At 41.2% G+C, this 27385-nt stretch overlaps 1 protein-coding gene across 1 annotated transcript in view; it reads left to right on the plus strand.

The window, feature by feature from the left end:
- The window catches only part of LOC134341065 (coatomer subunit delta-like), a 72448-nt gene that overhangs the window by 20029 nt on the left and 25034 nt on the right, over positions 1-27385 (plus strand). Inside the window, exons 2-6 of the mRNA XM_063038815.1 lie at positions 1280-1459; positions 6745-6944; positions 8509-8667; positions 21761-21926; positions 23930-24077. Of these exons, the coding sequence (XP_062894885.1) occupies positions 1280-1459; positions 6745-6944; positions 8509-8667; positions 21761-21926; positions 23930-24077 (853 nt within the window). The remainder of the gene's footprint in view (positions 1-1279; positions 1460-6744; positions 6945-8508; positions 8668-21760; positions 21927-23929; positions 24078-27385) is intronic.

Below are 27385 nucleotides of genomic sequence, written 5' to 3' on the forward strand. Positions count from 1 at the left end.
TTGGCGCTAAATAATACCTGATGTACCTGTTTCGACTTACTTAGTAAGAAAACTTCTGGTTTTTTTCTGCTCTCGATCCACGATAACCTACGCAATCTTCCTGTATACTTTAAATCATCTCTAGATTACTTATACAGGTTTCCCTTGCCATCTGAAGGTAGAGCATTCCTATGAAATGGTTCGTAAGCCAGATGTCGTAAAGTGAAGAAGCAATTACCGTTTATTTATATGGGAAATATTTGTGAGCGTTCGTAGACCCAAAAAATAACCTACCAAATCATACCAAATAACACATAAAACCTAAAATAACAGTAACATAGAGTAAAAGCAGAAATGGTATGATAAATACACAGCGTATATAAAGTAGAAATACTTTTCTACAATCATTGCTGCAGTATTCTCTAGCGAAAATCTCACGCAAGCACCCTCGGCAGAAACACTCTCTCTAGTAACTTTTAAGCTATGAAGCTGCCAAATCGTATCAAATAACACATAAAAATACACAGCCTATATAGAGTAGAAATAATATATGTACAGTATAGTATCACTTACCAGAATCGGGACAGCACCAAGCACACTGATGATGGTGTGTTAGGCTGAGTCATCGGGGGTTGGGATGGTGCAGTGGTCCACAACCTCCAGGCTGCCGACCGATACGGATCCGCGGAGAATACAGGGGTACAGTGGTGGTCGGGACATACCCAGCACATCGTTAAGAAAAAGGCCAAAATAAACAAGCTAATTAATTAGGTGCCGCCCGGCATGTAAATGTTGGCCCAGATCAGAGGCAACACAATCGGCTTTGTAGGTGTAGGTCTTTCGTAACAGCGAGGAGTCATAAAGCGAACCTTCGAAAAGCGGCAGACATCTGTAATACCTAATACAATGTAAATGCTATGTAAAATAGTTGTAATACTGCATTGTTTAGGGACTAATGACAAGAAAAAAAGGCTGTACATGTTCGAACAACAAGTACTGGAAGAGCACTTGCGGGTTTTCTCGATTTGCAGTTGGTTGAATTGGCGCATGCGGAACTCACAGATAAGGAGGGCCAATTGTACTGTACAAAAGATTTTAAACTTCGTAACTGAAGAATGGTTTGGTATTCCCTTTACTATATTTCCACAATTGCTGTTGATGATCATTATAGCTGAGGAATTTACATTCTAAGAAAGACTAATGAGTTTGCATGTCATGGACATACTGATATTGTGACTAAATTCTGTTTGTTGTCTGCCTTGCAGGCACCTGATGCTTAAAATGCTAATTTGTCTTGTAGATTCCAGAGTACTGTAGAGTTCTGGAAGAGAGTGAGATCTCAGAACATTGTTTTGATCTCATCTTCGCCTTTGATGAAATTGTGGCACTCGGTTACCGTGAGAATGTCAATCTAGTCCAGATCAGAACATTCACAGAAATGGATTCCCATGAAGAAAAGGTTTTCCGTGCTGTTCGAGAGGTAACTGGGAGAAAAAGTTAGGACTACCTAGCAGTTCAATGAAAATATTAAACAATACAAAGTAGATAAAGATTTGGTATCAAACTTTATTATTTACTGACCTGTAATTTAATGTTATCCTTTATGTTTCAGTGATAAAATAATCCTGCCTCAAGCAATAGTTTATTTGTTTCAATCACCCTCTGGATGTTTTGAGTTTAGTATCCGTGAATACAATTATTACTGCCATTGCACCATTGGAGTTATGGCTTATAGAAACATAGAAAATAGGTGCAGGAGTAGGTCATTCGACCCTTCGAGCCTGCACCGCCATTTATTATGATCATGGCTGATCATCCAACTCAGAACCCCGCCCCAGCCTTCCCTCCATACCCCCTGACCCCCGTAGCCACAAGGGCCATATCTAACTCCCTCTTAAATATAGCCAATGAACTGGCCTCAACTGTTTCCTGTGGCAGAGAATTCCACAGATTCACCACTCTCTGTGTGAAGAAGTTTTTCCTAATCTCGGTCCTAAAAGGCTTCCCCTCTATCCTCAAACTGTGACCCCTCGTTCTGGACTTCCCCAACATCGGGAACAATCTTTCTGCATCTAGCCTGTCCAATCCCTTTAGGATTTCATACGTTTCAAACAGATCCCCCCTCACTCGTCTAAATTCCAACGAGTAGAAGCCTAGTTCATCCAGTCTTTCATCATATGAAAGTCCTGCCATCCCAGGAATCAATCTGGTGAACCTTCTTTGTACTCCCTCTATGGCAAGGATGTCTTCCCTCAGATTAGGGGACCAAAACTGCACACAATACTCCAGGTGTGGTCTCACCAAGGCCTTGTACAACTGCAGTAGTACCTCCCTGCTCCTGTACTGGAATCCTCTTGCTATAAATGCCAGCATACCATTCGCCTTTTTCACCGCCTGCTATACCTGCATGACCACTTTCAATGACTGGTGTATAATGACACCCAGGTCTCGTTGCACCTCCCCTTTTCCTAATTGGCCACCATTCACATAATAATCTGTTTTCCTATTTTTGCCACCAAAGTGGATAACCTCACATTTATCCACATTAGATTGCATCTGCCATGAATTTGCCCACTCACCCAACCTATCCAAGTCACCCTGCATCCTCTTAGCATCCTCCTCACAGCTAACACTGCCACCCAGCTTCGTGTCATCCGCAAACTTGGAGATGCTGCATTTAATTCCCCCATCCAAGTCATTAATATATATTGTAAACAACTGGGGTCCCAGCACTGAGCCTTGCGGTACCCCGCTAGTCACTGCCTGCCATTCTGAAAAGGTCCCATTTATTCCCACTCTTTGCTTCCTGTCTGCTAACCAATTCTCTATCCACAGCAATACCTTACCCCCAATACCGTGTGCTTTAAGTTTGCACACTAATCTCCTGTGTGAGACCTTGTCAAAATCTAATCTCCTGCGTGGGACCTTGTCAAAAGCAAGGTCTGTTGAGTCTGTTTATCATGAGGTTTGTTCAAAATCGCAGATTTTTATAGATGCAATGAAGTTGTCCCATTTTGGTCACCTGAGTTCTTTTCAAAATCTTATCCATTTATATGTCAATGGATTTGTAGTGTTTTATACTATGTAAAGGAAGATCTCTTAGCATCTCTCACTCTACCTACATCTGTGCCAGCTCTCACACTCTTGATCTTTCCAAGGATTTCAAGTTTCTTTGCCCCATCATCTTATTTTTACTATGGATGTCCAGTCCCTATACACCTCCATCCCCCACCAGGAAGGCCTCAAAGTTCTCTTCTTTTTTCTGGACACCAGACCTAACCACTACCACTTCACCACTACTCTCCGCTGCCTAGCTTGAATTTGAACTCACTCTAAATAATTTCTTCTATGGTTCCTTCCACCTCCTTTAAGCAAAAGGTGTATCCATGGGCACTCACATGAATCCCAGCTAATGCCTGTATGTTTGTTGGCTATGTGGAGCAGTCTGTTCCAAGCCTACACTGGTGACCATCCTGCATTTTTGCTACACTACATCGACGACTGCATAGGCGCTGCTTCCTGCATCCATGCGGAGATTGTCACCTTCATTAACTTTGCCTTCAACTTCCATGCTACCCTCAAATTTACCTGGTCCATTTCCAACACCTCCCTCCCCCTCCTTGATTTCACTGTCTCTATTTCTGGAGAAAGCTTATTCACAATGTCTATTACAAACCCACAGACTGTTACAGCTACCTGCACTCTACCTTGTCCCACCCTGCTACTAGTAAAAACACCAACTCTTTTTCTCATTTCCTCCGTCTCTGCTGCATCTGCTCTCTGGATGAGGCTTTTCATTCTAGAGCAAAGGAGATGTCCTTTTTCAGTGAAAGGGGCTTCCCTTCCTCCATCATCTCTTCCATTTCACGCACATCTGCTTTTACTCCAACCTCCCACCACCCAACCAGGGATAGGGTTCCTCTAAAACTTTAACAAACATGAGAAAATCTGCAGATGCTGGAAATCCAAAGCAAAACTTCTACACAGTTTACATTTTTCCATAGATACTTCCTGACCTGCTGAGTTCTTCCAGAGTTTTGTATATGTTGCTTTGAAAGGCGTCCTGAATTTGCTAAAGCCGTTCTACCACCTACAAGGATTAGCCAGAAGTTTTCTTAGCTGTGCCATTAAAAGAGAATATTTGAAACTATGTAATTGTACTGGAGAATATTTCTTGGATGGGACACTGAAGAGCGACTTAATAGGTATATAAGATTAAAAAAGATGTAAATTGGGTATATAGTCAAAATCTTATTTCCATGAGAAAGAGAGAAGGAAGAGGTTTAAAAAGCATATTGGGGGTTAGTTTTTTTTAATCTTCCCCTCACAGATCGGTTCACATCTGGAACATACTGCCAGGTGGTGGAATCAGATCAAATTACTATGTTTTAGAGGCATTTACACACTTCAATAAACAAATTATAGAGGGATGTGGTTTTAATTCTGGTAGATGAGTAAAAGATTGTATTAGATTTGGTGGACAGAAAGGCCTGTTTTATGTATTATACAATTCTATGAATATTCTATCTGCCTATATGAATACCTCTCGAAAACAACTCAAGAAATTTAGTTGCACACACAAAATGCTGGAGGAACTCATCAGGGCAGTCCACATCTATGAAAAAGAAAAAACAATCGAAGTTTTGGGCCAAAACCCTTCTTTATGACTGAAGAAATGTGTGTTGCTTTGGATTTCGAGCATCTGCAGATTTTCTCATGTTCAAGAAATTCAGTATTTTAGAAAACGGAATATTCATTTGATTGATAGTTCTTTCACTACTTTGAACATTTTTACTCTACATCGTTAGCATACCATACTGCAGTGTATACCCTCAACAAATGAACTGCAGTAGTTACTTGGGTAGGTTAATATACCTGTCAAACCTGCATACATTATTACCAAAAAGGATAATGACATTCTAACACTTCTGTTGATTTACCTCCAAGTGACCCTGACTGCACCTTATGTACCACCAGCAGCTGACTATAAGAAAGCACTTGTAACGCTGCGCAATGTCACTTGCAGACAAGAAGCAGCTCACTCCGACACATTTGAAATTATAGTTGAAGACTTCAGCCAGTCTTGTTTGAAGAAAATGAGAAAACCTGCAGATGCTGGAAATCTAAACAACACACACAAAATGCTGGAGGGACGCAGCTGGCCAAGCAGCATCTATGGAAAAGAATACAGTGGATGTTTCGGGCTGAGACCCTTCAGCAGGGCTGGAGAACCTCGGACTATGATGGAAATTCTTGTACATGAACAGCTGGTCGAAGGCATATGATAGCTGCTCGCCCTCTTCACCCAGCACCTCTGTTTCCCGAAAGGAAGTACTGAACATTTCACTGGGAGCTTCTTGATCTCTATCTGGCTGTCTGCCATTTCCATTTCTTCCAGAGGATTGCCATTTCACAGTGTTCATTGATTACAAACCCCTCGTGCACACAAATGCTAAAATATGAGACCCTTGATCTGTATGGCAACATCATAACCTTGGCCTACATATCAATTTATATGCAACATATCGAGGGAAAAAAATAAAGCCATGGCTGATTGCCTGTCATGGCCAGCCTTGTGACCATACACATCAGAGTTGACTGCCGGCATGGCATCTGACCAAGTTACTGACTCAAGAGGTCCACTTATGTGATTGGTTGACATTAGGTTCAGCGAAGCTGGGGTTTCTCTTCTGTGCAATGTCTCAACCGCTCATTCTTGCCTCATGGACTGCTTTTGACTCTGTACATGGCCTCTTGCATCTGGCCAGGAAGGCCTCACAGAAACTGGTTGCACTGAGGTTTGTTTGGCATAGCCTTTGAAAAGGACGTGAATGGTTGGACTGCCAACTGCGTGGAGTGTCAGTGAGCAGTAATTAATTGTCATGATCAGGTGCCATGGGCACCTTTTGAGGTCCCTGAGCGATTGCTTGACCATGTCAGTGTGGACCTTGTTGGTTCTTTTCCTTTCTTCTGTGATTTCATGCACCTTTTGACCTGCTGCTGGGCTGAGAGTGTCCCTCGAGTGTCAAGGATGGCTACAATGTGACTTGGTCATTCGTCAGCACCTGGGTTGCTCAATTTGCCACCCCATCTGATGTTTCCTTCGACCACAATCCACAATTCATTTCATACATCTGGGCTGTATGGCCAGAACCTCAGTGTTAGGATACATCACACCACAGTGTATCACCTGCAGTCAAATGGCTTATGTGAGTGGTTTCACTGCCCGTTGAAGGCTGCTCAAGGCTTCTGATTAGTGTTGGCATGATTGTCTCCGGTAGATCCTGCTGGGGCTCAGAACAGCTCCAAAAGAGGTCCTGCAGTCACCAGTGGCTGAATTAGTGTATGGGCAGCTTTTACAAGTATCCTGTGATATTATTCCTGATGCCACAACTGCCTGTTCGGCCTCTCAACAGAATTCCACCCTTCTCAGTAAACTCAATTCCTTTGCATTTGTTCCTACCTCCCATCATGGCGTACAACACTCTTGGGTTCCTCTTGATCTACGTTCCGCCTTTTTTGTTTTCATCCACCAAGATGTTCACCATCATCGCTTTTGATGTTAGAGGTTAAAGAAATCACATATTAGCATCCTGAGGACAGTTAGAAATGGGCATACCCCCAAATAAAGTTTCTTTAACTGTCTTAAAAATACTTATTACATTTATTACATTTTGAATTATTTTAATGACGTCCATCCATATTAATGGTAATATTCTGTGTACCCAGAAACTTTTAAGAATGGATTGTGTATTTCATTTTTAGACACAAGAGTGTGAAGCAAGAGCGGAAATGCGCCGAAAGGCAAAAGAATTACAGCAAGCTCGTAGAGATGCAGAAAAGCTAGGCAAGAAAACTAGCTTTGCGTTTATCAGTGGTGGAATCTCAAGCAGCTCTGTAGCTTCCATGATTACAGACACCATCATTGAACCAGAGAAGCCAAAGATGACACCAACAGTAATGAGGTTGGTTTCTGGTGCTTCATGTGGTTTTCTAATTTAACTTCTTTTCCATGAGGGAGATTGTATCTTAAGAATGTTTGTCATGGATCTGTTGCATGATGTGAGTGAATTTTTATACCACTGCTATGGAATATGAGGACACCTGCACCATCATATTTGTGAGCTGCTATACCACCATTATGCATTGTGCATTTTTGATTTATTAACTACTATTTTTAATTTCAATGACAGGGATAGTAACCACCAATTTTATAATAAATAAATTAATTTGCGGTTCCAAGATAATGAATTGAAATGTTGAAGCAATGTGCCAGGCTTGGTCTTTATATTTTATTAAGTTTAGAAGTTGTCATTTGTACTATACTGTTTATACTGTAAGATTATTAAAAATTGTCTTAGTTTCAAAAGTGAGAACTTGGAATGGAAGTGGCATCTGCCATATAGATATTTGCACCATTAAGAGGAATGTTAAAATAGTTCAACACACTATGGTCAAGTTTCACCTTCCATCATTAATGTGGAGATTCAGATAAAGTTGTATGTCTCAAGTGTCATTGGTGTACTCATAAGCATTTGATTTGATGTTCTCATTTACTACATTAGTGATGGTTACATCTTCTGACTTGTTAATCATTGAGTCAAATTGTGAACTGGTGTCAACATTTAATAGGCATTGATGTGGCAGTGCTCTTCCAAGGTATGTGGGTCGTTGTACTAAGGATCTGATCTCAATTTCCTTCCTGTTTAAATCTTCTGAATAAGATTTAAATTTCTGAGTTATTTGTGAATGTTGACCCATAAATATTTTGAATTAAACAAATTTATCTTAAAATTCTGTCTTCTGACTCAGGTATATTGGCAAGTTTTATTTACAAAGAATTATATTTTAGATGTATCTGAAACCACTTGAGTAAAGAGATAATGTTGTTTTGTCTATGCAGCTTTCCTTACCTACCAGCTAAGATACTGCTAAATTTATTTTTGTGGAGTAGCATACAAAAGTTAATAATTCCTTGTCCTGTTTCAGTGAGTAAAACAAAATGTTATGTGTGAAATTTGTGATGGATCAAAGCTGTGCCATTTTCAACTATTGTTACTTGTTCTCTTGTGAATTAAGGGCTACCGCAGCAGACCTTGCATGAGGAGCTTGTCTATATGTAATCAGCTGCAGTATTCTTCAATTGCTCTCAGTAATGCATCAGGAAGGAGGCCCTTCCTGCAGCACCCAGTACATGGTACCCTATTGAGTTGGCACCCTTTTTGCTTTATTATTCAGATTGTTTCTGCTTATCTTGGATTGATTGTGGCATCACTGTGTGCATAATAGACTAAAATGTTTGTAGATATACTTTGGTACAGCTGTGTAGATTGTGTACTGAACCAGGCAAATTTTTTGGAGGCAAAGTATAGCCTAATTATCAAAGTTAACATGTTCTTTTGTTTGGGAAAATAGTAAATTACATTGGCAAATGGGCATGTCAGTTGGTAAGCTGATTTGAGTTCATTGTTAAATCCAAGGTTTAATTCTCCAGTTTTAAAATATATCTCTTTCCATGTGTTTCCTTAGACCTTCTGGTCCAAGCAAAGCCTTAAAACTTGGAGCAAAAGGAAAAGATGTGGAGAATTTTGTAGATAAGCTAAAATTAGAAGGAGAGCAAATCAGTTCATCAACAAAATGTTCATCAGAAGTGAGTAAAGTGCTGTCACCTCCTGCTAATGTAGAAAGGTGGGTTTTTGTCTTTATGTTCAAATATCATATTTTCCATAAGTGATACATTTTAATATTAGCTTTTTATCTCTGTCAAGTTATTCTTATCAGTCACAAACACTATCTCATTACCCACAACTGGGAGTTGTTACTCCATGTCACCACAGAGTCGGAAATCGTGATGGTTTTCAAGAAAGAAGGCAATCCTGACTAAGGTTATTGTCAAAGAGTTTCTCTGTTGACTGCCATGAGTAGAGATATTGCCATCTATATGCCTGTCACCAAGTCAGTGACTGCTGAGCTATTCCTGGTGTTGCTGTTGCTTGAATTTCCAGCATCTGCGTAATCCCTCATGTTTGCGCACCATTTATATGTGTTTTTTCATATGACCTCATTAAAGTCTTTGACTGCATCCTGCAGAATTCCCTGCTTAAAACTGACTCCAATTTACTCTTGCTCCATAACGTCTTGGAGACCATGTAATTAATCAATGGATCTACAACAGAATTCTTCTCAGCATTGAATACACAAACCTCAGTGGCTAAGTATGTCTTTGGAATTTGCAATTGTCTGTGTCCAGAGACCACACGCCGAAAATGTTGGCCCATTCAGTAAAGTATGTGAGAGAATGGCAGGATACAGATTATCTACCAGTCTGTACCACATTGTCTTCAATATTAGAAGTTCACAGACCCTGCTATTCATGGACCACTTCATTAAGTTGGAAACTATCGCTTAACGAAGGTAGACATGGCTAAAATTTGCTGCAACACACATCCAAGTTGCTGGTGAACGCAGCAGGCCAGGCAGCATCTATAGGAAGAGGCGCAGTCGACGTTTCAGGCCGAGACCCTTCGTCAGGACTAACTGAAGGAAGCGTGAGTAAGGGATTTGAAAGCTGGAGGGGGAGGAGGAGATGCAAAATGATAGGAGAAGACAGGAGGGGGAGGGATGGAGCCGAGAGCTGGACAGGTGATAGGCAGAAGGGGATACGAGAGGATCATGGGACAGGAGGTCCGGGAAGAAAGACGGGGGGGGGGGTGACCCAGAGGATGGGCAAGAGGTATATTCAGAGGGACAGAGGGAGAAAAAGGAGAGTGAGAGAAAGAATGTGTGCATAAAAAAGAGTAACAGATGGGGTACGAGGGGGAGGTGGGGCCTAGCGGAAGTTAGAGAAGTCAATGTTCATGCCATCAGGTTGGAGGCTACCCATACGGAATATAAGGTGTTGTTCCTCCAACCTGAGTGTGGCTTCATCTTTACAGTAGAGGAGGCCGTGGATAGACATGTCAGAATGGGAATGGGATGTGGAATTAAAATGTGTGGCCACTGGGAGATCCTGCTTTCTCTGGCGGACAGAGCGTAGATGTTCAGCAAAGCGGTCTCCCAGTCTGCGTCGGGTCTCACCAATATATAAAAGGCCACATCGGGAGCACCGGACGCAGTATATCACCCCAGTTGACTCACAGGTGAAGTGATGCCTCACCTGGAAGGACTGTTTGGGGCCCTGAATGGTGGTAAGGGAGGAAGTGTAAGGGCATGTGTAGAACTTGTTCCACTTACACGGATAAGTGCCAGGAGGGAGATCAGTGGGGAGGGATGGGGGGGACGAATGGACAAGGGAGTTGTGTAGGGAGCGATCCCTGCGGAATGCAGAGAGAGGGAGGGAGGGAAAGATGTGCTTAGTGGTGGGATCCCGTTGGAGGTGGCGGAAGTTACGGAGAATAATATGTTGGACCCGGAGGCTGGTGGGGTGGTAGGTGAGGACCAGGGGAACCCTATTCCTAGTGGGGTGGTGGGAGGATGGAGTGAGAGCAGATGTACGTGAAATGGGGGAGATGCGTTTAAGAGCAGAGTTGATAGTGGAGGAAGGGAAGCCCCTTTAAATTTGCTATTGTCTTCAGTGTGACAGGCCAAACTTGGTCAGTTTAGTGAACTTAAGTGTTTTGAAGATTGAGACCACAGGTGTGTACTGAATTCCTAGTAAACCAGAGAGTACTGACCTCCCTCCCCCACTCTCCCATATGCTTGAGATGAAGGCTACCCATATCAGACATTTGATTGTAGTAGAATCAGAATCAGAATCGGGTTTATTATCACTGGCATGTGGCGTGGAATGATTTAACTTAATAGCAGCAGTTCAATGCAATACATAATCTAGCAGTAAAAAATAAAATTTAAAAAAAAACAAGTAAATCCATTATGTACAGTGGCATGCAAAAGTTTGGGCACCCCTGATCAAAATTTCTGTTACTGTGAATAGCTAAGTAAGTAGAAGATGGACTGATCTCCAAAAGTCACAAAGTTAAAGATGAAACATTCTTTTCAACATTTTAAGCAAGATTAATGTTTAATTTTTGTTTTGTACAGTTTTAGAGTGAAAAAAAGGAAAGGAACACCATGCAAAAGTTTGGGCACCCCCAAGAGATTTGAGCCCTCAGATAACTTTTACCAAGATCTCAGACCTTAATTAGCTTGTTAGGGCAATGGCTTGTTCGTGGCCATCGTTAGGAAAAGCCAGGTGATAAATAAACCTTGTCAAACCTTGTCCCAACAATCAACAGCCAAGGGTTCCTCTAAACAGCTGCCTAGCACTCTGAAAATTAAAATAATTGATGCCCACAAAGCAGGAGAAGGCTATAAGAAGATAGCAAACTGTTTTCAGGTAGACGTTTCCTCAGTTCGTAATATAATTAAGAAATGGCAGTTAACAGGAACAGTGGAGGACAAGTTGAGGTCTGGAAAACCAAGAAAACTTTCTGAGAGAACTGCTCGTAGGATTGTTAGAAAGGCAAATCAAAACCCCCGTTTGACTGCAAAAGACCTTCAGGAAGATTTAGCAGACTCAGGAATGGTGGTGCACTGTTCTACTGTGCAGGAACACCTGCACAAATATGACCTTCATGGAAGAGTCATCAGAAGAAAACATTTCCTGCATCCTCACCACAAAATTCAACGTCAGAAGTTTGCAAAGGAACATCTTAACAAGCCTGATGCATTTTGGAAACAAGTCCTATGGACTGATGAAGTTAAAATAGAAGTTTTTGGCCCCAATGAGCAAAGGTATGTTTGGAGAAAAAAGGGTGCAGAATTTCATGAAAAGAACACCTCTCCAACTTTTAAGCTTGGGGGTGGATCGATCATGCTTTGGGCTTGTGTTGCAGCCAGTGGCACGGGGAACATTTCACCAGTAGAGGGAAGAATGAATTCAATTAAATACCAGCAAATTCTGGAAGCAAACATCACACTATCTGTAAAAAAGCTGAACTATTCACAGTAACAGAAATTTTGACCGGGGTGCCCAAACTTTTGCGTGCCACTGTATATTGAAAAGATTTTTTAAAAACGTGCAAAAACAGAAATACTGTATATTAAAAAAAAGTGAGTTAGTGTCCAAAGCTTCAATGTTCATTTAGGAATCGGATGAAAGAGGGGAAGAAGCTGTCCCTGAATTGCTGAGTGTGTGCCTTCTGGCTTCTGTATCTCCTACCTGATGGTAACAGTGAGAAAAGAGCATGCCCTGGGTGCTGGAGGCTGCCTTCTGAGACACCACTCCCTACAGATGTCCTGTGTACTTTGTAGGCTAGTACCCAAGATGACTAGCAAGATAACATCATTACTATTTCCACAGATCACTACAAATTCACTGGAAAGATAAATGAATTACCTTTGGTGCCTTCCCCCAGGCTAACGTCCTTAACAAGGAAGCCATAGATCCTTGTTCATCTTCATAGGGAGTTCCTGAAAAGATGATCCTTAGTAGTTTTAACAGTAAGATAAGATTGCATGTACATTTTTGGTTATGATCCTGCCATTTTTACAGTGCTTTCAACTTGTTGCAAGAGCAAAGACTCATATAATAAATAAAAAAGGATGATACTCAATTCTCTGAGCATCTAATACTTTCTTTACCTAACAATTTGAAAGGTTTTTAATAAAGAATTTTAGCTTGCTGTCAATACACATTTCATTATATATGAACTTTTTCTGTTACCATGCTGCCAGTTGTTATTGCAATTTGCTTAAATGGCAACGATCTTAAGACAAAGTTTCTTATTTGAAGGCCCTGTTGCTTGTTGAATATGCACATTACACACTTGCCTAAAGAAATGTTAGCAGATTGGTTGTGGCTGGAGAGCCCCTATATTTCAGAACAGTACCTTGTAGTTCACCTTAGTAATCTTCAACTCACAATTATGGACAAAATTAAATTTTCCATTTTCAGGTAAATCTGACCTTTGTTCCTCTCTTACTCCTGATTCACCATCACTCTATCCATTTCTTTATTGCTTTCTCTATATATCCCTGTCACATTTTTTGATTCTCTTTTCCTATTGTATTTTATTTGTCCTTGTTTCTCTAGACTTGGCCCTGATGCAGGGTTTCATCTCAACATTGATAGTTTATTTCCTGTCACAGATGCCACTAGACACGTTGAGTTCCTCTAGCAGATTATTCCAGATTTTAGCATCTGTACTCGTGTCTCCACTGAACCTGTCCTGCCTCATTAGGTCATGAAATTTGAACCTTCATTTTGAATGCATAGTTTTCCTCCAGTTGAAAATTCAAAAACAGTTATTGTACTAGTAGAACCATGCTAAGTTTAAAACACTGAATTGAAACCTATATTAAAAACTCCATAAGTGCTATATTGCAAGTCCATTGATCTGTCATTTATTTTTTGCTGAGCATAGGTCTGCCTGTATGGTAAAAAAGGAGTGAAAACTTTGTCTGTGTCCAGTTCTGGTCACCTCACTATAGGAAGGATGTGGAAGCATTGGAAAGGGTACAGAGGAGATTTACCAGGATGCTGCCTGGTTTAGAAAGTATGCATTATGATCAGAGATTAAGGGAGCTAGGGCTTTACTCTTTAGAGAGAAGGAAGATGAGAGGAACATGAGAGAGGTGTACAAGATAATAAGAGGAATAGATAGAGTTGATAGCCAGCGCCTCTTCCCCAGGGCACCACTGCTCAATACAAGAGGACATGGCTTTAAGGTAAGGGGTGGGAAGTTCAAAGGGGATATTAGAGGAAGGTTTTTTACTCAGAGAGTTGTTGGTGCGTGGATGCACTGCCTGAGTCAGTGGTAGAGGCAGATACACTAGTGAAGTTTAAGAGACTACTAGACAGGTATATGGAGATATTTAAGGTAGGGGCTGATATGGGAGGCAGGGTTTGAGGGTCAGCACAACATTGTGGGCTGAAGGGCCTGTACTGTGCTGTACTATTCTATGTTCTATGTTCTATTTATTCCTCAAACCATCTAATTTAACATATGCTGAAATAAAAATTCAAATATGTCAAATGGCCAATTCAAGATTTAATTGTAAATTCATGGGAGAACCTTTACCTAATCATTACCACTTTGATCACCTCACCTCTTCATTCTTTTTTAAGAATGAATGGTGTTTTGTTTAATATATTAAATATTTTTCTAACTGACCATCCCAAGTAGTAATATCAAAAAAATGCAGGAGACAACTCAGCATAAGTTACAAAGAGAAGCATTTAACAATGTCAGAAACTCTGCAAGAAATGGGAAGGAGAGCAAATACACTTTACAGTAACAGACTGAAACCAAATATAACAGTTAGAAGCAGCATGCTGCTTTATCTGTATAATGTGTTCTTACTTACAAGATTGTGGACATGTGCCAGTGATTCCCAACAGAGTGTTTATATGTCCTAAAGGTGCGTTAAGGGAAATAGAGGTCGTTGGGGTTGTTCTAGATTCTTCAGGATGGAGGCTGTAAGGGACACCCTAATTTGAAGCACCAGCAGGCCTTTCCAAAAAAAAGGATGAGTTACTGAGACACAGGAAGAACCATAGCAACTGCAGGCAGTGAGCACTCGTCCAAAGAACTTGAAACTTGGAATCACATCAGACCATAACAGCCAAACAGACATTATTGGGAATGCATAAATTAGTGACCAGGGTACCCAATGGTTTCTGACTCTCAGCACAGAACAAGCTCCTTCAGTTTAACAGTTCGTAAGTCAAGTACACCACCTCAACTTTCTCAACAAATCTACGTAAAACAGGTCGCGCAGTTCTTGCTGGAACTAAACAATGAAATAGATCTAATCACTGACCTGCTGATCCCGAGGTTTCCTCTTGATGAATTTAAAACAATCTCAGCTTCATATGTGCAGTCAAGAGCCATCTTTGGAGATAATGGGACCTTACGTGACTGGTCAATCAAACTAGAATAGTGTAAAGGCAGCTTGCCGAACACCAGCTCTATCCTGATTAACACTCAGATTCCAATCTGAATCCTTGTCAACGAAATTTTCAGTGTTGATCATTTTTGCTTTACTGTTCCTTTGAATGCTGCTACCATCATTCCATCCGTGTCAACTAGTTGCTGTTGTCAACAACTGATAGGAATTCCCTGTTTGTGTTAATTTTTTAAATTTTGATTTTAGTCTCATTAATGATGGATAAATACATAGTGCAGAATCTCTGAGTCTGAAGGCCTTGAATTCCAATTATGATAAGAAACAACAACTGCAGAAAGTACTTCAATACTGTGTTACATTCCAGGGATATGGTCTTATTTCGCTCCTGTGAGATGCAAACACCTCATGTGTATTATTTGTAATACAGTACTGTCTAATGAAGCCATAAAACCATCAGGATTGCAGGAGCTCATCTGTAAAAGACACCCTGGAAAGGCTACTTATGGTCTTACTCGGTTTCAAAAGATGAAAGAAGCATTTGAAAAGCATTGTACACTCAAGTCATTTGTCAAGAAAGTGAAAAATGACATTGATATTGGTTTCCGTGATTATTATAACATTTCCAAAATGATGGCAAATTATGGAAAAACTTGTACAGTTGGTGAAGGATTATTATTGCAGGCTCTATCAGAAGTGTTCACCACTGTTCTCAAAAAGGATGCCGTTATTCAGTTCCCAAGTAATAACTCTGTAGCTTGTCATTTGGCAAAATGAGTGAAAACATTGACTATAACTATGCACAGAGCTACAAAAAACAGAATTTGGGATACAACTGTATAAGATAACTGTACAAGACAATGAGGCACTGCTAATAACGTATCTACAGTTTATCAAAAATGGAAAAGTTTGTGAAGAGTTTTACTTTTGTAAAAAGTTAAAAGCAAATGTCAACAGAGAATCAAGCTATGACAAGCTCAAAATGTATATTGAGAATAAAAAAAAATGATTAGGAACATGATTTCTGGTGCAACAGTTGGAGCACCATATATGACAGGTTGCCATGCTGGTTTAATCGCATTTATGAACAAAGAAATTCCATATCTAGTTGCAATCCATTGTGTAATTTATTGTCAAGATCTCACAGCCAAAACCTCAGCTGGTGACTTTTTCCAAGCATATCTTGTAATATCTGCTACAAACAAAGTGAAAGCTCATCCATTAAATAACAGAATTTTTCACCGCCTACTCCAAGATAATGATGAAGAGGTTGAATACTTGCTCCTTCACACTAAAGAAGTGCATTAGCTGTCAAAAGGCTGCTGCTTTAAACATTTCTTTGATATTTTTGATATAGTAGTTCAATTTTTGCCTAAAGTCAACAAGAGCTTGTGAAACAAGATTGCACATGGAGATGTGGCATACCTAGCTGATCTGTACGACAAAATGAGTGCTCTAAGTATGAAATTGCAGAGTGAGAATTTCAATTTAATCCAGTCAAAAAGTGCAGCGCCCACTTCTATCAGAAATTTGGAAATATATAAGCAAAACATTGGGAGAAGAATGTTCTCACAGTTTCCCTGCATGTAAGGTATGGCACTCTCTTTCGCAGAAGGTAATTTACAAGAGTTCTGCTTACACCAGCAGTCACTGAACAAGGATTTTCAGAATCGATTCAAGGGTTTGAATGATTCTGGACTGGTAATTAACCCATTTCTTTGCAAGGTGGAAGAACAGGAAGAAAGCTTGCAAGAAGAAATTATGGAAATTCAGAATGATGAAGAAGCAAAAATCATTTTCAGAAAATGTTGACTTTTGTTTTATGTGGCTACTCTGTCATACAAAGTGTCGTGGTCATTGGAGAAGAGCTAAAGTGTTCTTCATTTCATTCCCATCCTCCTGTCTTGTTAAAAGAGGCTTCAGCTCAGTGAACCACGTACTTACAAAAAAAAATAGAACCCCTTGGACGTTGTTACACATGGGGACATAAGACTTTTGTTGTCACAACTTGAACCAGATAGTTCAACTTCTGCTAAAAATAGTTAAGTTTAGGGATCACGTTGATATTGAATCTGCTGTACAGCAGACAGATACCATGTAAGCTAGGTTTAAATTTAAAGCAAAATCATTTTTCGCATTTTAGAAAATGGTAGAACGTTTTTACACTATGGGGGTGTCTGTTTCATATGGACGCTCCTCTATTCTGAGGCTGTGTCCTCTTGTCCTGGACTTTCCCACTATAGGAAACATCCTTTCCACATCTACACTATCTAGGCCTTTCAACATTCAAAAGGTTTCAATGAGATCCCCCCCCACCCCATCCTTCTGGATTCGAGTGAGTACAGACCCAGAGCCACCTCGTAGATAACCTTTTCATTCCTTGAATTATCCTTGTGAACCTCCTCTGAACCCTCTCCAATACCAGCACATCTTTTCTTAGAAGGTGAGTCCAAAGCTATTGACAGTACTCAAGCTGAAGCCTCAACAGTGACTTATAAAGCCTCAGCATCATATTCCTGCTCTTGTATTCTAGATCTCTTGAATAAATGCTAACATTGCATTTGCCTTCCTCACCACTGACTCTACCTGCAAGAGTATACTGCACAAGGACTCCCAAGTCCATTTTCATCTCAGATTTTTGGATCTTCTCCCTGTTTAGAAAATAGTCTGTGCATTTATTTTTACTACCAAAGTGCATTTTCTAACATAGTATTTCATTTGCCACTCTCTTGCCCATTCTGTTAATCTGTCTAAGGCTATGTCCACACTAGACTGGAAATTTTGAAAACACCGGTTTCGAGTAAAAACACCTGGCGTCCACACCAAGTGTTTTTCAAAATACCTCCATCCACATTAGAATGGATATTTGGGCAAATCTCCTCCTACTGGGCATGCGCTGGACACATCTACAGAAAACAAGCGAAGAGGAAACGGTATACTTGGTGCACGTTTGTCCAGTAACAGACTAGAAAAACATTAAAGGAATTGCTGTTGGCTCTCGCACAGGAGGACTTAAAACTAAAAACCAATAAATACTGGAGTGTATGGAGACAACTGACAGGGAGTTCACGGACAGTATGACCCGGCTGACGACAAACATTGAAAAACTGACTAACTCTGTTGCATTAATAAAGCACCTTGTTAAGTGTATAAAACATGTCTGCATCAGTGTTATCTTGTATTTCCATACAATGTTACATTAGGCTGTTATATATCTATTGTCAGAGAAGTACTTGCATAAATAGGTAAACCACCTTCATACAAGCAAGGACAGAAAACAGGTCAAAGTGGGTACACTTATTTATTCAGTAAACTATGGGTCAAAGTATTTGATGAGTACATTTCTAACTCTTCTGGCTTCAGTCTCGTTGCCGTCTGTTCTGAAATTGTTAGGTTATGTGGGGGGTTGCGTTCCAGAAAACAATGAAATGCCGCGCTGCGGCAATCTGTTCCGGCACGTCATGACAGCGTTTTTAAATAGTCAAAAAAGCTCACTTTACAATTTAACTCCCGTCGTTCACACCAACTGCATATTATAACAGCTGTCCGGCAGTGCTTGCGCAGTACCAAGCAGAAGCAGAAAAAGCATTGTTGTGATGTTGTCATGACAGTATTTTTAAATATCTCCGTTTACTCCACAATGCACAACAATCGTTTTCAAATTTACACACTCTGGAGAGTGTTTTAGAAAAGCTCCGTTTTCGGGGGATGAAAATGCGTTTCAATGTGGATGGAGGGTCAAAACCAAGAGAAAAAGCTTGGTTGTCAAAATTATCTGGTGTAGTGTGGATGTAGCCTAAGTCCTTCTGCAGCCTACCTGTTTCCTTAAAACTACCTGCCCCTCCACCAATCATCGTATCAGTTGCAAACTTGGCAACAAAGCCATCTATTCATAGTCATAGTCATAGTCATAGTCATAGTCATACTTTATTGAACCCGGGGGAAATTGGTTTTCATTACAGTTGCTCCATAAATAATAAATAGTATTAGAGCCATAATAGTTAAATAGTAATATGTAAATTATGCCAGTAAATTATGAAATAAGTCCAGGACCAGCCTATTGGCTCAGGGTGTCTGACCCTCCAAGGGAGGAGTTGTAAAGTTTGATGGCCACAGGCAGGAATGACTTCCTATGACGCTCTGTGTTGCATCTCGGTGGAATGAGTCTCTGGCTGAATGTGCTCCTGTGCCCACCCAGTACATTATGTAGTGGATGGGAGACATTGTCCAAGATGGCATGCAACTTGGACAGCATCCTCTTTTCAGACACCACCGTGAGAGAGTCCAGTTCCATCCCCACAACATCACTGGCACGAATGAGTTTGTTGATTCTGTTGGTGTCTGCTACCCTCAGCCTGCTGCCCCACCACACAACAGCAAGCATGATAGCACTGGCCACCACAGACTCGTAGAACATCCTCAGCATCGTCTGGCAGATGTTAAAGGACCTCAGTCTCCTCAGGAAATAGAGACGGCTCTGACCCTTCTTGTAGACATGTAAATCATTTATAAACAGCATAAAAAGAAGTGATCCCAACACCGACCCCTGTGGAACACCACTAGTCACTGGTAGCCAGCCAGGCCACTTGCTCCTCCTACCAATTAGCCAATGCTCTAACTATACCGGTAACTTTCCTGTCATACTATGAGCTCTTAATCTGGTAAGCAGCCTCATATGTGGCACCTTGTCGAATGCCTCTGGAAGTCCAAATATACAAAATCCACTTCATCCCCTCTATCTGTCCTACTTGTAATTTCCTCATAGAATTCCAACAGGTTCCTTAGGCAAAGTTTCCCCTTAAGGAAATTCTGATGACTTTGCCCTGTCTTGTCCTTTATCACCAAGTACTCCATAATCTCATCCTTAACAATTGACTCCAACATCTTCCCAACCACTGTCGTCAGATTAACTAGTTGATAATTTCTTTTTGCTGTCTTCTGCTTCCTTAAGTAGTGAAGTGATATTTGCAATTTTCCAGTCCTCTGGCACTATGCCAGAGTCCAGTGATCATTACTAATGCCTCCACAATCTCTACCACTACCTCTTTCAGGACTCTAGGATGCAGTTCATGTGGTCTGGGTGACGTATGTACCCCTAGGTGTTTTAGCTTTTTGAACACGTGCTCCCCTGTAATAGTAGCTACGTTCACTTCTCTTGCCTCGCACCCTTCAACGTTGTGTCTTCCATAGTGAAGGCTGATACAAAATACTCATTTAATTTACTTCACATCGCCTTGACCCCCCATCATTATTTCTCCAGTCTCACTTTCTAGCGGTCCTCTATCTACACTGATCTCGCTTATTATTTACATACTTGAAAAAGCTTTGATGTCATTTGCTAGCTTACTTTCATATTTCATCTTTTCCCACTTAATAATTCTTTTAGTTCTCTTTTAAAAGCTTCCCAAACCTCTGTCTTCCCACTGTTTTGCTTTGTCTCTTTTACTTTTACAATAGCTTTGACTTTCCTTATCAGCTATGGTTGTACTATATTGCCATTTGAGTATTTCTTCATTTTTGGTATATATCTATCCTGCACCTTCCTCATTTTTCCCAGAAACTCATTCCATTGTTGCTTGGCTGTCATCCCTGCCAGCATCGCTTTACAATTTACTTCTGACAATTCCTCTGTCGTACCATTGTAATTTTCTTTACTCCAGTGAAATACTGCTACATCAGACTTTACTTTCTCCCTGCAACAAACACAAATACTGGAGGAAGTCAGAAGGCCAGGCAGCATATATGGAAACGAGTTGATGTTTGAGGCTGAGACCCTTTGGTAGTCTTTACTTTTTTTCATAGATGCTGTCTCGCATGCTGAGTTCCTCCTGCATTTTGTGCTTGTTGCTTGAATTTCCAGCATCTGCAGATTTTTTCTTGCTTGTGATTGGTTTAGTTTCTCCCTATCAAATTTCAAGTTCAATGGTATGGTGATAATTGTCTCCTGAGGCTTTTTTTAAACCTTAAACTTCCTAATCACCTCTGCTCCATTACATAACATCCAAGGCAGTACTATATAGCTGATCCTCTAGTTGTCTGAATCACAAACTGCTCTAAAAAGCCATCTTACAGGCATTCAATAAATTCCCTCTCTTGGGATTCATTACCAACCTGATTTTTCCAGTTGACCTACATGTTGAAATCTCCCATAACTATCACAACATTGCCCTTTTGACATGCCTTTTCTATTTCCTGTTGTAACCTGTGGCCCACATCCCAGCTAATGTTGGGAGGCCTGTATAAAACTGTCATCATGTCCTTTTGCCCTTGTGGTTTCTTAACTCAACTCATAAGGATTCAACATCTCCCAATCATGTCATATCTTTCTACTGATTTGATGCCATTCCTTACTAGCAGACCCACACCATTCCCTTTACCTACCTTCCTATCCATCTGATATAATGTGTAATCTTGGACATTTAACTCCCAACTACAACCATCCTTCAGCCATGATTCAGTGATGGCCACAACATCATACTTGACAATCTGTAATGATACAACAAGGTGATTCACCTTATTTCTTGTATTTCATACATTGAGATATAACACTTTGACTACACTATTTGCTATCCTTTGTGATTCTGCATCCTTAATGCACTGATACTCAGCCTGCTGGCTGCAATTTTGTCCTATCATCTGCCTGCCCTTCCTGACAGTCTGAATGCATGCTATCTTTACTGTTTTACCATCTGTCCCTTCACTCGGTTTCCTACTTCCTTGCCAAATTAGTTCACACCCTTCCCAACAGCTCTACAAACCTACCGGCGAGAATATTGGTTCCCCTCAGGTCAATTACATTTAGTTTGTGTTGAGATACTATGTAAAGGTGTTTTATTTCCTAATCCTGCGCTTGGTTTTCTATAATCATAATTGAATCATAATCATCATGACACTATAAGTTTTAATAACAGTATTTTTCTTCCGACCTGTACAGTGTACATCTAAAGATCGAAGAGAAGATAGTATTGGTATGTGATCGGGATGGTGGTTTGCAAAACATGGAGATACATGGCATGATCATGCTACGAGTTACAGATGAAAAGCAGGGAAGAATTCGCCTTCAGGTGGAGAATGATGATAAAAAGGATATTCAGCTACAGGTGAAAGTAATAGTTGTATGTTTGGCAAGCATTTTTATTCGTTTGCATCTGGATTTGGTGTCCCAGTCAGTTTGACTGTCATTTAATACCTTAGGAAGTTACTTGAATCATGTGAAGTAGCTTTTTTGGATATCAGAATTTTATATTTGCATAAACAATTTAGCATCAAGCTAAACAATGGGTAGATACCCTTCATATTAATCTGGCATGGATTTTAATCAGTGTCTTAATGACACAGAAAAAGCAAGATAAAGAGGTGAAAGAACTCCAGAGCTTACGAATTATGCAACTGGGGGCATAGTCACTCACAACAGAACAATTATCATCATTTCGGGCTCAAGACCAAAAGTGGAGTGCAGTTAATTTTGAAGTTTGGAGAATAAGGGGAGATTTGTTGAAAGGTTTGGAAAATTAGCTGTGTTCAAGAGCACAGTCCTGCTGCCAAATCATACCAAATAACATGTAAAAATACACAGCCTATATAAAGTATAAATAATGAATGTACAGTGTAGTATCACTCACCGGAATCAGGACAGCGCTGAGCACACTGATGATTGTGTGTTAGACTGAGTCGTCGCAGGTTGGGATGGTGCGGTGGCCCCCACCCTTCGGGCCACCAACTGATACCGATCTGCGAAGCGTGCAGGGGTGCAGCGGTAGCCGGGAGGCACACAGCACATCTTTAAGAAAAAAGCTGAAACAAACATGCTAATTAATTAGGTGCTGCCCGGCACATAATTGTCGGCCCAGATCAGTGCCGATTTTTGATTGTGTTGTCTCTGATCTGGGCCGACATTTACATGTTGGGCGGCACCTAATTAATTAGCAAGCTTATTTTGGCTTTTTTCTTAAAGATGTGCTGTGTGCCTCCCAGCTACCACTGCATTCTCTGCGAATCGGTATCTGTCTGTGGCCTTACTTGGTTCACCGCGATTGAAACGCTTAATTATGTCTAGTTTTACGCTGTATGTAACACCCTTACGAACTCTTTCAGGCTTTTCCAATACCTCAGAACTCACCTTGCTAACGGCTGCTCACATGTGTTTAAGCACTGCCGGCGAGAATGCAGTCACGAATTCGGGGAGGAGCGGCTGCTTGGGGCGTGTGCTGTCTTTTATCGCGCGCTTTTTTTCGTAACAGTGAAAACACCTTCTGAAAGCGAAAACAGGGTACTAATGTAGGTCTTTTGTAACAGTGAGGTTTTGTAAAGGGAATGTTTGAAAAGCAGGGGACACCTGTAGATATCTAGGGAGTAGTTCTCTGAACTCCGGAATGATCTGAGGACTTTGGTTTTGATCCTTCCAAATTTAGTTCCACAGAGATTTTCTTAGTCAGGACTATTTGTCAGACAAGAGCTCTGACAATTTGGAGCTTGTGTAAGGATGATCAGAAATAGACTTATTAACAATGTACGTGTAGATATTGAAGATGTATTGATAGGAGGGTTCAGAGGTGGAACTTTGTGATAAATGGGATCTCAGGATTGATAACTCCAACTTTGTTTTTTATTTCTAATGCAGATGACCTTTACAGCTGGGTAGTCAGGAATAGAATAAAGCAGTTTCATTAGGCTGGTCATTAATGCAACAATGTTGGAAGAACACATGATAAGCCACTGCAGCAGCTCTCTGAGGGTGTGGAGGGATATTTTACTTCAGCCAAACTCACACAGGGTTAAAATGTAAAGTACTTCTGTTTCATATTGGTTGAAGAAACACAATTAGGGAAAATTCAGTTATAGAACTCTTAAAAAAACTTAAGAAAAGAAGTTGGAGAAAGATCTTCGTAGGGTATAAGTATCAAGTGCTTTTAAAAGAAGGTGAAAACATGTTTTCAGAAACGGTCATTGATGCAAAAGTGCAAACATGACACAAGGCAGTGACAAAGGATTTTCTGGGCCTGTATTCAAAACTCTTCTTTCTGGCTCCTGATTGAATTCTCCTTTACTGGATTACATTAAGCTCGTAATATTTGGATTTAACCTATTTATTTTTTACCTCCAGACTCACCCAAATGTAGATAAGAAGCTTTTCACTACAGAATCATCAATTGGTTTAAAGAATCCTGAGAAATCATTCCCTCTGAATAATGATGTTGGCATTCTAAAGTGGAGATTGCAAACTACTGATGATGCCTTTATTCCCCTTACAAGTAAGTATTGAAGTTTGAAATAACAATTAATACCTTCTTATTTGGCAGAAGAAAGTATACTAACTATTCCATAAATAGTCATCTTATTGTCTTTTACTCTAGAATTCCTCTGGTTTCATACTTCTCTCCTCTTGCATTTTACTTTTTAATTAAAGTTTAAAATTATTATCAAGGTACATATTTATTATCTAAGTCCCTTTGGATCGGGACTACAGAGCGTCGTGGGAGCTGAATTCTGAAGGAAGGCAGTTTTTTAAAAAACTTCCGAGTGCAAGAAGGGTGAGAATGCGCAGGCGCGTGATGTCAACAGGACCGCGCGGAGAGTTTAAAAAGGCAGGTTGCTACCAACGGCTCTCCTTTGTATCAGGACTACAGAGCTTCGTGGGAGCTGAATTCTGAAGGAAGGCAGTTTTTTTTTAAAAACTTCGAGTGCAAGAAGGGCAAGACTGCAGGCGCGTGACGTCAACAGGACTGCGCGGAGAGTTTAAAAAGGAGACCACCCTATACAGCGGGCAGCGGAGTAAGTGGGAGCTGAGTGTAGGGCTTTGGCTTCAACGGGCTTCGGTGGTAAACGGGAAGAGGCGGGAGCGAAGCGCCAACTCTTTTTTTTACCTCCCCCCTTCGCGAATCGGCCCCGACAGACAGGAACAGCAGGGCTCTCACAGCTAACGTTAGGAGCTAACAGTTTAAAAAGTTCGTCTGTTTGGCGAGGTAAGTGGGTGAGTAGACGTATTTTTCCTGTTTCATTTCTGTAGAATTAGATAGCATGCCTGCAGGGTTAGTGCTTTGTTCAAGCTATCAGATGTAGGAATCCTGGGAGACCTCCAGCCTCCCTGATGGCCACATCTGCGCCAGGTGCACGAGATGCAGCTCCTCAGAGACCGTGTTAGGGATCTGGAGCTGCAGCTTGATAACCTACTGCTTATCAGGGAAAGTGAAGAGGTGATAGACAGGAGCTACAGGGAGGTAGTCATCCCTAGGCTACAGGGGTCAGAAAACTGGGACACTGTCAAGAGAGGGAAGGGAAATGCCCGGATAGTGGAGAGCACACCTGTGGCTGTTCCCCTCAGCAACAAATACCTTGTTCTAGATGCTGTTGAGGGGGATGACCTGACAGTCGACGCCCAAGGTGACCGGGTCTCTGGCACTGAGCCTGGCGCTGTTGTACAGGAGAGAAGGAGAGAGAAGAGAAATGCGGTAGTCGTAGGGGATTCCATAGTCGGGAACGGACAGGAGATTCTGTGAGCCTGATAGAGATACCCGCATGGTGTGTTGCCTCCCAGGTGCCAGGGTATGGGATGTCTCGGATCGGGTCCTCAATATTCTGAAGGGAGACGGTGAGCAGCCAGTTGTCTTGGTACATGTCGGTACCAATGACATTGATAGGACAAAGGAGGAGGTCCTGAAGAGAGATTTCTGGGAGTTAGGAAGGAAGCTGAGAAGCAGGACCTCCAGGGTAGTAATCTCGGGATTGCTACCTGTGCCACATGCTAGTGAGGGCAAGAATAGTAGGATCAGGCAGATGAATGCGTGGCTGAGAGACTGGTGTAGGGGGCAGGGCTTCAGATTCTTAGATAATTGGGATCTCTTCTGGGGGAAGTATGACCTGTTCAAAATAGACAGGTTACACCTGAACCCGAAGGGGACCAATATCCTGGCGGGAAAGTTTAATAGAGCTGTTAGGGAGGGTTTAAACTAATTTGGCAGGGGGATGGGAACCGGAATGACAGAGCGGAGGAAGGGGAAGACAGAAATAAATCTAAGATAGTGAGCAGTAAAGATGTCAGGAAAGACAGGCAGGTGATGGGGCAAATTTGTAGCCATTGGGATGAGTTGCAGTGCCATAAAGTTGCAGTGAAATCAAAGCGAAAAGAATCAAATACTGGTCTTAAGGTGTTGTACTTAAATGCATGCAGCATAAGGAATAAGGTGGATGATCTTGTCGTACAGCTACAGATTGGCAGGTATGATATTGTGGCCATCACTGAGACCTGGCTAAAGAATGCATGTCTCTGGGAGCTGAACGTCCAAGGATACACGGTGTATCGGAAGGATAGGAAGGTAGGCAGAGGGGGAGGAGTGGCTTTATTGGTAAGAAATGATATTAAATCATTAGAAAGAGGTGATATAGGATCGGAAGGTGCAGAATCTTTATGGGTTGACCTAAGAAATAACAGGGGTAAAAGAACCCTGATGGCAGTTATATATAGACCTCCAAACAGCTGCAGGGATGTGGACTGCAAATTACAACAGGAAATAGAAAAGGCTTGTCAGAAGGGCAGTGTTATGACAATTGTGGGGGATTTTAACATGCGAGTGGATTGGGAAAATCAGGTCGGCACTGGATCTCGAGAGAGAGAATTTGTAGAATGTCTGTGAGATGGCTTTTTAGAAAAGCTTGTTGCTGAGCCCACTAGGGGATCGGTTGTACTGGATTGGGTATTGTGTAATGAACTGGAGGTGATTAGAGAGATTGAGGTGAAGGAACCCTTAGGAGGCAGTGATCATAACATGATTGAGTTCACTGTGAAATTTGAAAAAGAGAAGCCGAAATCTGATGTGTCGGTATTTCAGTGGAGTAAAGGAAATTACAGTATTGTGAGAGAGGAACTGGCCAAAATTGACTGGAAAGGGACACTGGCGGGAAAGACAGCAGAGCAGCAGTGGCTGGAGTTTATGTGAGAAGTGGGGAAGGTGCAAGACAGGTATATTCCAAAAAAGAAGAAATTTTCGAGTGGGAAAAGGATGCAACCGTGGTTGACAAGAGAAGTGAAAACCACAGTTAAAGCAAAGTAGAGGACATACAAGGAAGCAAAAATTAGTGGGAAGACAGAGGATTGGGAAGTTTTTAAAACCTTACAAAAGGAAACCAAGAAGGTCATTAAGAGGGAAAAGATTAACTATGAAAGGAAGCTAGTATTTTGCATCAGTCTTCACTAAGGAAGACATCAGCAGTATACCGGACACTCAAGGGTGGCAGGGAAGAGAAGTGTGTGCAGTCACAATTACGACAAAGTACTCAGGAAGCTGAATAGGCTAAAGGTAGATAGATCTCCTGGACCAGATGGAATGCACCCTCGTGTTCTGAAGGAAGTAGCTGTGGAGATTGCGGAGGCATTAGTGATGATCTTTCAAAAGTCGATAGCTTCTGGCATGGTTCCGGAAGACTGGAAGATTACAAATGTCACTTCGCTATTTAAGAAGGGGGCAAGGAAGCAAAAAGGAAATTATAGACCTGTTAGCTTGACATTGGTGGTTGGGAAGTTGTTGGAGTTGATTGTCAAGGATGAGGTTACAGAGTACCTGGA

Source organism: Mobula hypostoma, chromosome Y, assembly GCF_963921235.1.
Source record: "Mobula hypostoma chromosome Y, sMobHyp1.1, whole genome shotgun sequence".
NCBI classification, from domain to species: domain Eukaryota; kingdom Metazoa; phylum Chordata; class Chondrichthyes; order Myliobatiformes; family Myliobatidae; genus Mobula; species Mobula hypostoma.